General features: G+C 38.2%; 1 protein-coding gene across 1 annotated transcript in view; it reads right to left on the bottom strand.

Annotated features, from left to right (window-relative positions):
• Positions 1 to 16,743, bottom strand: part of LOC306647994 (UPF0547 protein C16orf87-like) — a 37,460-nt gene extending 20,717 nt beyond the window's left edge. The window contains exon 1 of the mRNA XM_079117668.1: positions 16,283 to 16,743. Within this exon, the coding sequence (XP_078973794.1) occupies positions 16,283 to 16,348 (66 nt within the window). The 5' untranslated portion in view covers positions 16,349 to 16,743. The remainder of the gene's footprint in view (positions 1 to 16,282) is intronic.
• Between the last annotated feature and the right edge of the window lie 230 nt (positions 16,744 to 16,973).

The raw sequence follows: 16,973 nt of genomic DNA, 5'->3' as shown, positions 1-16,973 counted from the left end.
GTATAAAGGGTTGGATTATGTAGCCCAGTTGTAGATTATTTGTCTAGCATGCACAAGACCCTAGGTTCAATGTCCAAGGAAAAAAAAAAAAAATTAAGTTCCTCCAGTTTTGTCACTCAAATTTAAAATGGTAAATGTTAAGTAGTAAATGTAAGTGTAAATACATATACATTCATATATATGTGAGTATATACACATATATATATACATACACACAAGGAGGGGTGCGGTGTATATCAAACCGAGAGGTCTGCACACATACTAGGCAAGCCAGAGTAAACAGTTTAACCTGATAGGCCTCACACAGTTTGTGTTACATATTTTTCTGTTGTTTTTTTTTTTTTAAACAACTCTTTAAAATGTAAAATCCATTCTTAGTTTGAAGTTCCTAAAAAAAATAAGCAAGGAACTGTATTTGGTAATGAGAGTCACATTTAGGCCACCACTTATTTAAAACAAAAATTATAGTATTACTGTGTTTACAATATTTATAGGATCATTAAAGATAACAATAGTTGGGGCTGGGGTTGTGGCTCAGTGGTAGAGTGCTCACCTACCATGTGTGAGGCCCTGGGTTCAATCCTCAGCACCACATAAAAATAAAAAGTAAAGGCACTGTGTCTACCTACAACCAAAAAATTTAAAAAATTATTTATATATATATAAATGTTTAATAATTATTTATATATATATATACACACACAATAATAATTATTTATACACACACACACATATGTAAAAAGAAAATAGTTTGTGTGACCCATCTTTGGCACATGCCCAAGACTAGATGGGTTCCCCAGACAGAGGACTGTTAAAACCATGAAACTCTGAGATAAAGAGAGGATACAGTGGTCACTCTAGTAATAATAGTGCAAAGGCTAAGAAAGCTAAAGGAAACCAGATGACTGTGAGGTTCCTATATTTTTCCTGAAATAACCCAGTACTGTCTCTATTATAGACCGTAATAAGTTAGATACATAAATGTAATTCCTAAAAAAGTCACTTTAAAATAACACAAGAGATAAAAGTTAAAAGCCAGTAGAGAAATTAAAACATAAAACCAAAAAGTGTTTGATTAAGACAAAAGAAGAAATGAAATACAAAACAGTGATGAGTTACAAACCAAATAGCAGCTGGGCACGGTGGTGCATGCCTGTAATCCCAGAAGCTGGGGAGGCTGAGAGAGGAGGATCAAGAGTTCAAAGCCAACCTCAACAACAGCAAGGCACTACGCAACTCAGTGAGAAACTGTCTCTAAATAAAATACAAAATAGGGCTGGGGATGTGGCTCAGTGGTTGAGTGCCCCTAAATTCAATCCCCAGTAACACTCCCCACCCAAAAAAAAAAAAAAACAAATGGCAACATGGCAAAATCAAATCCAAACATATGTATAATTTTATTAATTATAAATAGATATTCTCTAGTTAAGAAGAGTGATATTGTCAGAACGGGGTGGGGGGTAACGATAAGCAAAACTAAGTTTTTTTTTATAAGAAACACTTTTTTAAAAATATTTTTATTAGCTGTTGATTAACCTTTATTTATTTATTTTTATGTGGGGCTGAGAATCAAACTCAGTGCCTCACATATGCTAGGTGAGCACTCTACCACTGAGCCACAACCCCAGCCCAAGAAACTTTAAATACAAAGACATTAACAGATTGAAAGCAAAAATAAGAAAAAATAATACAAGCAAATAGTATAAGAAAGTTAGGGCTTGGGATACACCTCAGTGGTAGAATGCTGCTAGCACAGGCAAAAAAGAGGGACGGAAAAAAAAAAAGGAGGAAAAGAAAGTTAGATTGGTCATAATAAAATCAAACAAAACAAATTTCAACACAAGTAATATTTCGTGAAGACAAGGAGAGTTACTTAATAACAGAAGGGTTAATATATCAAAAAGGAACAATCTAAATGTATATGTGACTAATGGCAGAGCTTCAAAACATGAAACAATGCGAAAGCTAAAGGAATAGTTAAATCCACAGTCCTAGCTAGATATTTTCAACATAACTCTTTATAGAACCAGAACAAAAACTTAGTAAGGTAGCTGAATGACAATATCAACCATCATAATCTATGAATACTCATACAAACACTACACCCAACAGAGAAAGATACATTCAAGAACAGAAGGAACATGACCAAGATAGATCATATAAAAAGCCAGGTCTTAACTGATTTTAAAAGATTGAAATGTTGGAAAGATGTTCTCTGACCATAATAAAATTAAGCTGAAAATCAATAATAATGAATTATCCTAAAAATCCCAAATATTTGGATATTAAGTAACACTCTTTTAAATAAACCATACGTTAAAAGAAGAAAAAGGACAATTAGAAAATATTATATACTAAATTATGAGGAAAAAACCATCAAAATTTGTGGGATGCAGTTAGCATTGTTGAAAGAGAAATGTAACTTAAACTGCCATATTAGGGGTAAAGCCTAAAAAAAACAAAATCACTAAGTGTTCTCCTTATGAGGCTGGAAAACAAAGAACTAATTAAAATCAAAATAGGAAGAAAATAGAAGAAATCAAGGAAATAGAAAATTGATTCAATTCATTCAAAAATTGATAAATCAAAAGCAGGTTCTGTGAAAATATCAATAAAATAGATAAATCTCAAGCTAGACTGATCAAGATTTTAAAAGATATAAATTTAATAAAATGTCAGCAATAAAACAGAATACCACTTCAGATCCTACAGATATGAATATAATAAGGTAAAATTATGATCTTTATTGTTGCATTATAATTACACATACTATGGAGAATTCATTGTTACACATTTATACTTGCAAAAGTTATGAACTTTATATCAACATATTAGAAAACCTAGAAGAAATGGGCAAGTTCCTATAAAACATGAACTATCAAAACTGACTCAAGAAAGAACAGAAATATGAATCATAACAGATGAGTGATTAACAATTTTTTTAAATTCCAAAAAGAAAAGTTCAAGACCAAATGGCTTTCTCAGTAATTTTATCAAGTAGTTGAAGACAATACTAATCCTTCTCAAGGAAGGGAAGGGAGAAGGGAGATAAAGGGGGAAGAAAAGGACAGAGGTGGAGCAGGAAGAAAAGGAAGGAATACTTTCTAACTCAATCTAGGAGGTTACCTATTTCCTGATACCAAAGTCAGACAAGGTCATCACCGAGAAATACTATAGACAAATATCCCTTATGCCTCAGATGCAAAAATCTTCAACAAAATATTACCAAGTTGAAATAGGCAACTATTAAAAGAATTATCTACCATGACTACATGGAATTTTTATAGAAATGCAAAGGTGATTTGTAATACAAAAATCAATCAATAATACCTCACTAATAAACTCAAGGGGAAAACACATGATCATCTCATTTGAAGCAGACAAAACACAAACCCCATCACCTATTCATGATTTAAAAAAAAAAAAAAAAAAACCCTCAACAAATGAGAAATAAGAGAACCTCCACAACAAGATAAAGGGCCTTTATGAAAAACTGACAACTAATATCATACTCAATGTTTGTTATGGTTTGCATATTAAATGTTCCCTAAAAACCCATGAACTAAAGGTTTGGTTGCCAGGCCACAGTGCTACTGAGAGGTAGTAGAGCCATTAGGACACCAGAAGTAGCCAAGCACAGTGGTTTACCAGGCACATGCCTATAATCCCAGCAACTTGGGAGGCTGAGACAGGAGAGCTGCGAGTTCAAGGTGAGCCTCAGCAATTTAGTGAGACCCTCAGAAACTTAGAAAGCCCAATTTAAAGAGCTGAGGATGTAACTCAGTGGTAAAGCACTCCTGGTTTCAATCCCTATTGCCAAAAGAAAAGAAAAAAAAAAAAAAAAAATCATTGGGGATTGTGCCCTTGAAGGGAATAATTGGACCACAATCCCTTCCCTAATTACCATGAGGTAACCAGCTTTGCTGTACCATACATTTCCTACCATAACGTTATGTTTTACCACAGGCCCAAAACAATGAAGCCAACCAGTCATAGACTGAAACCTCTAAAACCATAAGCCAAATAAACCTTTGATTTTACACTGATTTTCTCAGGTATCTTGACACAGCAATGGAAAGCTAACACAATGGAGAAAGATCTAAAAGGCACACAAATTGAAAAGAAGGGAAACTACCTCTATTTGCAGGTGATATAATCTTACATACAGAAAATCCTAAAACATACACACATACACACGAAACTATCAGAGATAATGGAAGAATTCAGCAATGTTGCCAGGTTTAAGAACAACACTCAAAAATCAGCTTTATTTCTACGTACTAGCAATAATCAATCCAAAAACAAATAAGAAAACAATTAATTTACAAGATCATCAAAAAGAATAAAATACTACACAGCCAGGCACCACAGTGAGTACTGGTAACAGAGAGAATGATCACTTGAAGTCCAGGAGTTCCAGTCCTGCCTATTCAATATACTGACAGCCTGTCTCTTCAGAGAAAAAAAAAGATAAAACACTCAGGAATAAATTCAACCAAGGAAATACAAGACATGTACACTCAAAATTATAGACATTACTGAAATCTTAAAGGCCTAAATAAAGGGTAAGACATCCCTTTTTGTAAGATAGCATGAATTAAAGACCCAATATTAAGATTCCAACACTCCAAAAAGCAATCTAAAAAAGCAGCACAATCCTACCCCAAATTCCAATGGTCTTTTTTTGAAAAAATGCAAAGTTTGATCTTAAAATTTATATAGAATTACACAGGACCCTGAGAAGCCAAAACAATCTTTAAAAAGAGGTACAGAATTGAAGGATTCACTTTTTAATTCCAATCTTTTTCAAATTCGTCTGTGGTCAGCTGATTTTCAAACATTTTTCAAACATTTCCTCATTGGATGAGGAGAAAAAAATCTCAACAAATGATGCCAAAAAAAACTAGATATCCATATACAAAAGAAGGACGTCAAACCCTTACTTATCATATGTGAAAATTAACTCAAAATTAATCAGACACCTATTAAATATAACTAAACTATAAAACTCTTAGATGAAAAAAGGGGTAAATCTTCATGATCTTGGGTTTGAAAATACTTTCTTTTCCTTTTTTTTTTTTTGTATCAGGGATTGAACTCAGGGTCATTCAACCATAGAGCCACATCCCCAGCCCTTTTTTTTTTTTTTTTTTTTTTTTATTGTAAACAAATGGGATACATGTTGTTTCTCTGTTTGTACATGGCGTAACGGCATACCATTTGTGTAATCATAAATTTACATACAGTAATGTTGTTTGATTCATTCTGTTATTTTTTCCCTTCCCGCCCTATTTTGTATTTTATTTAGAGACAGGGTCTCACTGAGTTGCTCAGCACTTTGCCACTGTTGATAAGGATGGCTTTGAACTCATGATCCTCCTACCTCATCAGCCTCCCCATTGAGGCATGCACTAAAGCACTTGGCTGAAAATACTGTCTTAGTTGTGAAAATAAAAGCACAAGCAGCTATATAAAACTGGACATCAAAGTTTAAAACTTCAAGAAAACATCAAGAAAATGAAAAAGAAAACCTACACAATGAGTTTTTGCCAATTTCTGCAATTAATATATCTGATAAGGGTCTAGTATACAGAATGTACACAAGTTCTTACAACTCAACACCAATAAGAAAACTCAATTAAAAAATAGATATTTCTCTAAGTAAGATATACAAATGGCCAACAAGCATAAGAAAAGATGCTCAGTGTTCTCAGTTAATAGAAAAATTCAATTTAAAACCACAACTGCTATCTTGAATCACACACACTATTGTGACTATAATTTTATCTAACAAAAAATAACATTAAGTATTGATGAGGATATGGAAAAATTAGAACCTTGTTACACTGATGAGAATTTAAAATGGTACAACTGCTGTGAAAAATTGGCAAGTCCTCAATAAGTTAAAAATAAAATTACCCTATGACCTTACAGTTCCATTTCTAGGTATATACTAAAAGTGAAAATAGGTGCTGAAACAAAAACATGTACATGAATGTTCACAGCACCACTATTTGCAATAACCAAAAAGTGGAAGCAACTCAAATGTACCTCAACACAAGAATGGATAAAAAAAAAAATGTGACATATCTATATTATGAAATATTATTTGGCTATGAAAAGTACTGAATTTTTTGTTATGATAAAAATTCAACTATACATATAATCCACAATAAGAAAATCAAAGTTATAAACCAACTGCACTTAAAATAGCACTCCAGAAAACAAATTCATAGGAATAAATTTAAGAAAATATAAAACCTGTACACTGAAAACAGTGCTGAGAGAAAGAGGAGGCAATAAACTTCTCTTGCTGAGAGAAAGCTAGAGAAGAGGTAATCATTTGGAAAAGAAACAGTAAGGTTCACACTGTGGCATGAAAATAGAAGCCTTACAAATGATTTTAAGAGGGAGTTTTAAGTGAATCACTTTTTCTAGTTAAGAATAATTATATGCTATATAGTTTTACAGAGTAATACAGTTAAAAAAATTGGGTTATAACATATGAGTAAAGGGTTAACAAAATTTTCATGTAAACAAAATAATTTGTGAACCTTCCTCTGGTACTGTTAGCATACGTTTGATAGAGGTGGAATGTCAGCAATTCTGCCTTCGGTGAAAATGACCCATTTTGGCTTCTGGACTGAGAATGCACCTGGTAAAAAGCCATACCTCTGAACTTAGCCTAAATACATTAAAATCATGACATTCCCTGTAAGGTGTTGGAAGCTGCTGATCAAGAGCTACGAAACAGGGCTGAGGCTGCAGCCCTGTGGCAGAGCATTTACCTAGCCTGTGTGAGGCACTGGGTTCGATCCTTCGCATCACATAAGAATAAAACAAAGGCATGCTGTTCATCTATAACTACAAAAAAAAAATTTTTTAAAGCTAAGAAACATGAAATTTCCAAGGGATCTAGTACCTCTACAATGAAGTTACAAAACACTGAAGAAAGAAAATGAAGAAGACATTAAAGGTGGGAAGACCTCCCATGTTCTTGGATTGGGAGAATTTAATAGTTAAATGGCCATACACGGCACTGGGGCTGTAGCTCAGTGGCAGAGCACTTACCTAGCATGAGTGAGACACTGGGTTCAAACCTTAGCACCACATAAAAAATAAACATAAAGGGCTGGGGTTGTGACTCAGTGGTAGAGCGCTTGCCTCGCATGCGTGGGGCACTGGGTTCGATCCTCAGCACCACATAAATAAAGACACTATGTCCATCTACAACTAAAAAAAATTTTAAATATAAGAAAACATAAAATAAAGGCATGCTGTCCATCTACAACTGCAAAATTTAAAAAAAATAATAAGTGGCCACACAAAGTGATCCACAGAGTTGATGCGATCCCCATCAAATACCACTGACATTTTTCACAGAACTAGGAAAAAAAAAACTAAAATTCATATGGAAGCACAGACTCCAAAATAGCCAAAGCAGTCCTGAGCAAAATGAGCAACATTGGAAATATTACAGTACCTGATTTTGAAATGTACTGGAGTCATCATAACAAAAACAGAAAGGTACTTGCATAAAAATAGGCACAGACACCAACACAAGAGAAGAGTACACAGAAATAAATCCACAAGTCATCCGATTCTAAAAAAAGGAGCCAAAAACATTCTTTGAAGAAAATAGTCTTTGGGGCTGGAGTTGTGGCTCAGTGGTATAGCATTTGCCTACCATGTGTGAACCACTGAATTCGAGTCTCAGAACCACAAATAAATAAATAAAGGTCCATCAACAACTAGAAATTTTTTTTTTTTTTAAATAAATGGTGTGGAGATCCAAGATGGCAGACTTGTCACTCTGTAACTCCGGTTTCAAGCAGAGGATATCTATTTCTTGGTGAGGCAGTTTTTGCTGCTTATCGATCCCCTGCTGTTTACCCCATTTGTATGCTGTGATCACCTGCAGTCTGTCAGCATATCGAAGCGTTTTTTGAGTGTAGACTGCTCACTGTCAGGCGCCTATCATCCGCCATATGCCTGCCTCTCGCCTGTCCATCACCTGCCTTACACCTATCCATCACCCAACGCCCGAGGTTCACTTCCCGATCTTCCGACAACAGTCAGCAAACTGATCGCTGACTGCCAGTGGAGCACCAGCTGCCTGCTGTTGCCTGGAAGTTCACTGTTACAGTACCTGCAGGTTTGATTACACATGGCTGCCGACATTTTGAGACAACAGCCAGGCCCTGTAGGACCCCTGGCCGAACTGACTGAGCCCCAAACGATCCCTCGGCGCAACCGATCACTCCCTGCTTCTGGGGCCCACAAATCGACTGAATTCTCCCTGCAGCAAGGACCCCCAGAACAAATGACTGCGCCCTATCACCGGGATCCCAGACCAACTGATTGCAACCAGCCTCCAGGATCCCACAACCACACCAAACACACCCGATCTCCGGGACCCCTGCCTGACCAACCGCATCCTGCCTCCAGGACCTCCTGGTGACCATGGCCACACCCTGAGCTACAGCTCCCCATTTGACAACACATTTTGAAGCCAGAGGGGCCATCTTGGATAATCCTGGAAGCCGTAGCTCTGATCTTTGGGTGGGGCAAATCCTATTCTACGACGCCTGCTAGAGGCTTGAAGCTCATTGTCAGGTACCTCTCATGCATCAGGCTACTGAACTCTGGGAGGTTTCATTACGATATGACTGCTATACTGTAGATTTTCTTTTTTCTCCTTATTGAAAAATTTTAAGTTTTTATTTCTTTACTTTTCTTGCTCTCTTTTCCTTTTGTTTACCTGTTCCCTCAGAGCCTCTTTCTCCCTTTTTTGCATGCTAACATCCAATTTTTTTTGATGACACTCTCACCCTTTCTATTACCTAGAACTTCTGTATATTCTTTTCTTATCCCATTAACAGCCACATTCTACATCCCTCTGCATCCTCTTTGTCCTCCATTTGAACTGCAGACTTTATTGCAAATTTGTTTTTGTTTTACTGAAGATAATATTTGAACTCATTCTGTTTATTAGGACAATTTTGTTATTGTCCTCATAGGGCTATTTGGTCTAGGATTGCATAGTGTCTGAATTGGGCACTGCTAATATTGATCTCCCCTTAAAGAAAGGGTTTTGGAAACCTATAGGGCCACTATAAGCCTATAGGGGGAAATCTGCAATACCCCAGATCTGCACTGCTAGAGGGGAAGATACATGAACAACATGAAAAAATAAGGGAAGAAAATGATCCAAACAAATCTAGATTCTATAGTAACAGAATCCAATGACAGTATGTTAGAAGAAATGTGAGAAAAGGACTTCAGATTATACATGATTAAATTGATTCATGAAGCAAAGGATGAGATAAGAGAGGAAATGCAGGCAATGAATGATAATACCAATAAGCTGAAAGAGCAAGTGCAGGAAGCAAAAGATCATTTCAGCAAAGAGATAGAGATTCAAAAAAAAAAAAAGGAAATCCTTGAAATGAAGGAAACAATAAATCAAATAAAAACAATGGAAAGCATCACCAAAAGACGACCACTTGGAAGACAGAACCTCAGACAATGAAGACAAAATATTTAATCTTGAAAATAAAGTCGCCCAAACAGAGAAGATGGTAAGAAATTATGAACAGAATCTCCAAGAACTATGGGACATCATGAAAAGACCAAATTTAAGAATTATTGGGATTGAGGAAGGCACAGAGATACAAACCAAAGGAATGAACAACCTATTCAATGAAATAATATCAGAAAATTTCCCAAACCTGAAGAATGAAATGGAAAATCAAATACAAGAGGCTTACAGAACAACAAATCCACAGAATCACAACAGATCCACACCAAGGCACATTATAATGAAAATGCCTAACACACAAAATAAAGAAAGGATTTTGAAGGCCGCAAGAGAAAAGCATCAGATTACATATAGGGGGAGACCAATACAGATAGCAGCCGACTTCCCAACCCAGACTCTAAAAGCTAGAAGGGCCTGGAACAACATATTTCAAGCTCTGAAAGAACATCTTGCCAACCAAGAATCCTATACCCAACAAAACTAACTTTCAGATTTGAAGATGAAAAAAAAACCTTCCATGATAAACAAAAGTTAAAAGAATTTACAAACAGAAAGCCTGCACTACAGAATGTTCTCAACAAAATATTCCATGAACAGGAAATGAAAAACAACAATGGAGGTCAGCAAAGGGAGGAATTACCTTAGAGAAAAACCACTCAAAGAAGAAACCAAGCCAAATTAAAAGCCAAAAATAAGCCAAATGACTGGGAATACAAATCATATCTCAATAATAACTCTGAACATGAATGGGCTAAACTCATCAATCAAAAGACATAGACTGGCAGAATGGATTAAAAAGAAAGACCCAACAATATGCTGCCTGCAGGAGACTCATCTCATAGAAAAAGACATCCACAGACTAAAGGTAAAGGATAGGAAAAAACCTACCACACACATGGACTCAGTAAAAAAGCGGGGGTTTCCATCCTTATATCAGATAAAGTGGACTTCAAGCCAAAGTTAGTCAGAAGGGATAAAGAAGGACATTTCATACTGCTTAAGGGAACCATAAATCAGGAAGACATAACGATAGAAAATATTTATGCCCCAAACAATGGTGCATCCCTGTACATTAAACAAATCCTTCTCAATTTCAAGAATCACATAGACCACAACACAATAATTCTGGGCGACTTTAACGCACCGCTGTCACCACTAGATAGATCTTCCAAACAAAAACTAACCAAAGAAACCATAAAACTCAATAACACAATCAATAACCTAGACTTAAGAGAATATATAGAATATATAGAATATATGGAATATATAGAATATTCCATCCATCAATGAGTGGATTCACTTTCTTCTCAGCAGCACATGGAACCTTCTCGAAAATAGACCGTATGTTATGCCACAAAGCAGCCCTTAGGAAATGCAAAAAAATGGAGATACTGCATTGTGTTCTATCAGATCATAATGGACTGAGAATAGAAATCAATGACAAAATAAAAAACAGAAATTATTCCAACACCTGGAGACTAAATAATATGCTGTTGAATGAAACATGGATAACAAAAAACATCAGGGAGGAGATAAAAAAATTCTTAGAGGTCAATGAGAACAACTATACAACATATCAAAATCTCTGGGACACTATGAAAGCAGTACTAAGAGGAAAATTCATTGCATGGAGTGCATTCCAGAAAAGAATGAAAAGTCAACAACTAAATGTCCTAACATTACAGCTCAAAACCCTAGAAAAAGAAGAACAGAATAACAGCAAAAGTAGTAGAAGACAGGAAATAATTAAAATCAGAGCTGAAATCAATGAAATTGAAACAAAAGAAACAATTCAAAAAATTAACAAAACAAAAAGTTGGTTCTTTGAAAAAGTAAACAAAATAGACAAACCCTTAGCCACACTAACAAAGAGGAGAGAGAAAACTCAAATTACTAAAATCCGTGATGCAAAAGGAAATATCACGACAGACACCACTGAGATACAGAACATAATGAGAAGCTACTTCGAAAATCTGTATTCCAACAAAATAGAAACTATCAAAGACATTAACAAATTTCTAGAGACATATGCTCCTCCCAAACTGAACCAGGAGGACATACACAATTTAAACAGATCAATATCAAGCAATGAAATAGAAGAAGTCATTAAAAATCTACCATCCAAGAAAAGCCCAGGACCAGACGGATTCTCAGCCGAGTTCTACAAGACCTTCAAAGAAGAACTCATTCCAATACTTCTCAAAGTATTCCAGGAAATAGAAAAGGAGGGTACCCTACCAAACTCATTCTATGAAGCTACTATCACCCTCATACCCAAACCAGGAAAAGACACATCAAGGAAAGAAAATTTTAGACCAACATCCTTGATGAATATAGATGCAAAGATCCTTAAGAAAATATTGGCAAACCGTATCCAAAAACATATTAAGAAAATTGTGCACCACGATCAAGTGGGGTTCATCCCTGGAATGCAAGGATGGTTTAACATCCATAAATCAATAAACGTAATCCATCATGTCAATAGACTTAAGAATCATATGGTTATTTCAATTGACACAGAGAAAGCGTTCAATAAAATACAACACCCCTTCATGCTCAAAACACTAGAAAAAATAGGGATAGTAGGAACATACCTGAATATTGTAAAGGCTATTTATGCTAAGCCCATGTCCAACATCATTCTTAATGGAGAAAAACTGAAACCATTCCCTTTAAAAAGAGGAATAAGACAGGGATGTTCTATTCAACATTGTCCTCGAAACTCTAGCCAGAGCAATTAGGCAGACCAAAGAAATTAAAGGGATCCGAATAGGAAAAAAGGAACTTAAGCTGTCACTATTTGCGGATGACATGATTCTATATTTAGAGGATCCAAAAACCTCCTCCAGAAAACTTCTAGACCTCATCAATGAATTCAGCAAAATAGCAGGCTATAAAATCAACATGCATAAATCTAAAGCATTTTTATACGCAAGCGACAAAACAGCTGAAAGGCAAATGAGGAAAACAACTCCATTTGCAATAGCCTCAAAAAAAAAAAAAAATACTTGGGAATCAATCTAACCAAAGAGGTAAAAGATCTCTACAATGAAAACTACAAAACATTGAAGAAAGAAATTGAGGAAGACCTTAGAAGACGGAAAGATCTCCCGTGTTCTTGGATAGGCAGAATTAATATTGTCAAAATGGCCATACTACCAAAAGTGCTATACAGATTCAATGCAATTCCAATTAAAATCCCAATGACGTACCTTACAGAAATAGAGCAAGGAATCGTGAAATTCATCTGGCAGAATAAGAAACCCTGAATACTAAAGCAATCCTTAGCAGGAAGAATGAAACAGGGGATATTGCAATACCAGAACTTCAACTATACTACAAAACAATAGTAACAAAAATGCACGGTATTGGTACCAAAATAGACAGGTAGATCAATGGTACAGAATAGAGGACACGGACACAAACTCAAATAAATACAATTTTCTCATACTAGACAAAGGTGCCAAAAATATGCAATGGAGAAAAGACAGCCTGTTCAACAAATGGTGCTGGGAAAATTGGAAATCCACATGCAACAGAAGAAACTAAACCCCTATCCCTCACCGTGCACAAAAATCAACTCACAATGGATCAAGGACCTTGAAATCAGACCAGAGAACCTGCATCTTATAAAAGAAAAAGTAGGTCCAAACTTGTTGGCTTAGGATCAGACTTCCTTAACAGGACTCCCATAGCACAAGAAATAAAAGCAAGAATCAATAACTGGGATAGATTCAAACTAAATAGGTTTCTCTCAGCAAAGGAAACTATCAGCAATGTGAAGAGAGAGCCTACAGAGTGGGAGAATATCTTTGCCACTCATACTTTGCAGACAGAGCACTAATTTGCAGAATATATAAAGAACTCAAAAAACTCTACACCAAGAATACAAATAACCCAATCAACAAATGGGCTAAGGATATGAACAGACACTTCACAGAAGATCTACGAGCAGTCAACAAGCATATGAAAAAATGTTCACCATCTTTAGTCATAAGAGAAATGCAAATCAAAACTACACTAAGATTCCATCTCACCCCAAATAGACTGGCGATTATCAAGAATACAAGCAACAATAGGTGTTGGAGAGGATGTGGGGAAAAAGGTACACTCATACATTGCTGGTGGGGTTGCAAATTAGGGAAGCCACTCTAGAAAGCAGTGTGGAGATTCCTTAGAAAACTTGGAATGGACCCACCATTTGACCCAGCTATCCCACTCCTCCGCCTATACCCAAAGGGCTTAAAATCAGCATACTACAGAGATATAGCCACATCAATGTTCATAGCTGCTCAATTCACAATAGCCAGACTGTGGAACCAACCTAGATGTCATTCAATTGATGAATGGATAAAGAAACTGTGGTGTGTGTGTGTGTGTGTGTATATATATATATATTTTTTTTTTCAATGAAATATTACTCAGCTATAAAGAATAATAAAATTATGGTATTTGCAGGCAAATGGATGCAGTTGGAGAATATCATGCTAAGTGAGATAAGCCAATCTCAAAAATCCAAAAGACGAATGATCTCACTGATAAGCGGATGATGACACATAATGGGGGGTGGGAGGGGGGCAAGAATGGAGGAAGGAGGGACTGTATAGAGGGAAAAGAGGGGTGGGAGGGGAGGAAAAAATAACAGAATGAATCAAACATCATTACCCTATGTAAATGTATGATTACGCAAATGCTATGCTATTACTGCATGTACAAACAGAAACAACATGTATCCCATTTGTTTACAATAAAAATAAATTTTAAAAAATAAAATAAATAAATGGTGCTGGGGAAACGACATCCCTCTGTAGAAGACTGAAACTCAATCCTTATCTCTCACCCTGTACAAAAATCAATTCAAATGGATCAAAAATCTTAATGTAAGTCCTGAAACTTTCTAATAACTAGAGAAAAACATTAGTGAAACAATTAAAAATATTCGTGTAGGCCACAACTTCCTTAAAAGGGCTCCAAGAACTCTGAAAATAATAGCAAGAAATGACAAGTGGGATTACATCAAATTAAAAAGCTTCTGCACAGGGCTGGGGTTGTGGCTCAGTGGCAGAGCGCTTGCAGAGCACAAGTGAGGCACTGGGTTCGATCCTCAGCACCACATACTAAAAAATAAATGAATAAAATAAAGGTCTATCAACATCTAGAAAAGATTAAAAAAAAAAGCTTCTGCACAGCAAAGGAAACCATCAACAGGGGTGGTGAAAGCCTACAAAATGGGAGAAAATCTTTGCCAGGTACTCGACAGAGGAATTAATATCCAGAATATATAAAGAATTAAAAAATGTTAACCCCAAAAGAAACACATAATCCAATCAATAAATGAGCAAATGAGTTCAGACACCTTCCCAAAAGAAGTACAAATGACCAATAAAAATATGAAAAATGATCAACATCTTTAGCCATCTGGGAAGTGTAAATCAAAACAAGTACACTGAGATTCCATATCAGAACGGCTACTAGTAAGAAATCAAGAAATAACAAATACTGAAGAGGATGTGGGAATAAAGCTTACACACGGCTAATGGGAATGTAAATTAGTAGAGCCAAAACCAGTATGGAGGTTTCTCAAAAAACTAAAAATATAACTATCATATGATCCAGTTATATCATTCCTCGGTATATAGCAGAATGAATCAATGCTAGCGTGCAAAAAGAGATACCTGTATACCAATGTTTTTTGCAGCACTATTTACAAAAACGAAAATACGGATTCAGTCTAGATGTCCGTTAAGTGAAGGAATGGATAAAGAAAATACTATATATAATACAAAGAGAGGAATAAAATTATGTCACCTGCAGGTAAATGAATGGAACTGGAGATCATCATGTTAAGCGAAATAAGCCAGACTCGGACAAGTATCCCATGTTTTCTCAAATGCTGCATGGAGAATGAAAGTGGGGAAAGGGTGACTACATAAAAATAGCAGGCAGTGAGCCAGTAAAAGGCGTAAATAGGGAGGGTGGATACCAATACAGCACGGATACTTCACAATGTAATTCGTTATTCTATACAATTAAAATGCGCTAATAATTACGAAAGATAAATTCAAAAACTTTAGAACAGATTAATTACTGTGCTTATGAAATTTAAAAGTATATTAAGATCACCAATTTACTAAATCTACGTCATTACATCGTGGCCCCTGTTGTCGTGTTAAAGCGTCCGCCCAGGACGCGGAGGTGGCAATTTTGGGAGATCACCGCACACAACCGAAACGGGAACAAAGCAACCCTGTGTGGCAGGACACAGCTTTCGGAGCCAGGGGCCTGGACTCGGAGTCGGGCAGCACACTGGGCATTCTCGCCGGCCCAAGGGAGCAAGAAGGGGCCGGGCTCGTCCACTGGGGCCGCCGTCCCCAAGGTCCCACCGCTGTCACCCGCGGCAGACGAGGCGACTCGGTGGGGTCCCAACAGGCTCCCCGCCCGCCCACCACAAACCCACGCCCCGTCCCGCGCAGCCGGGTCAGACCACCCGGGGTCCACCCGTCTGGCCACCGCCTGGCGCAAACCCGCCGGTCACCGGCCCCGGGCGTTTCCCCGGCAACCCGCGGCTCCGCCCGACCGGTCCCGGGCTCCTGCCACAGCCACCGAGCCTCGGGGCCGCCCACCCGCCCGACCGCTCCGACCCCGGCGAGGCGGCCTCTGCCCAGCCAACGGCCGCCAAGCAACGGCCGCCGCCTGCGCGCACCAGCCCGCCCGCTCGCGCGCCCGGCCCCCAGCGCCCACCTGTTGGTCACACTCGGGGCATGATTTGGTGGCCATCTTCACTTTCTTGGCTCGAGTTGCAGACATGCTCCTCTCCTTCGGCAGCGGCGGCTCGGGCTCCTCCCCCAGTACCTCAGCAGCCCGGCCTCCGCCCGCGGGGTTCCCACTCGCGCTGGTCCGACCGAGGCTCCGGCGGCGCGCGCGCACGTGCGCGAGCTCGCGCCGGGCCTGCGTGCCGAGGGGCGGGGCGCGGCGTTGGCCGGCGGCGGGCCGCGGGTCCTCGGCGCCCGCTCCTCGGGACTGCGGCTCACCGTCCCACCGTGGCTCAGCCTGTGCCACGCACCCCGCCCGCCCTGGAGCTCGCCCCGAGTCTCACCAGGAGACCGCCTGGGCAGCCTGGCTTGGCAATGGCCAACACTTCCCGGCCCGACTGAGTGGGGCGTGGCTCGGGGTAACGGGCGTCGAGCTGGACCAACAAATGCCGGGGCAGGGCGGGCCGTGGTGCTGGGCACGCCCACTCCCGGGCGTAGGAAATTTAACTATTACTTCGCAGGACAAATTGTTTGAACTCCTTGAAGGGTAAGGGGACGGTACCCGGCTTAGCACAGGTCCTGTCATTTAATACACTTCAGTAAATGTTAGCAAGGCTAATTGACGAGGAACTATATTATATATACATATAACTAGTTTTCCTTCTGCCTCAGTCTCCCAT

The sequence above is a fragment of the Sciurus vulgaris genome (assembly GCF_902686455.1).
Source record: "Sciurus vulgaris genome assembly, chromosome: 17".
Lineage (NCBI taxonomy): Eukaryota > Metazoa > Chordata > Mammalia > Rodentia > Sciuridae > Sciurus > Sciurus vulgaris.
This window is presented reverse-complemented; position numbering and strand designations above follow the sequence as displayed.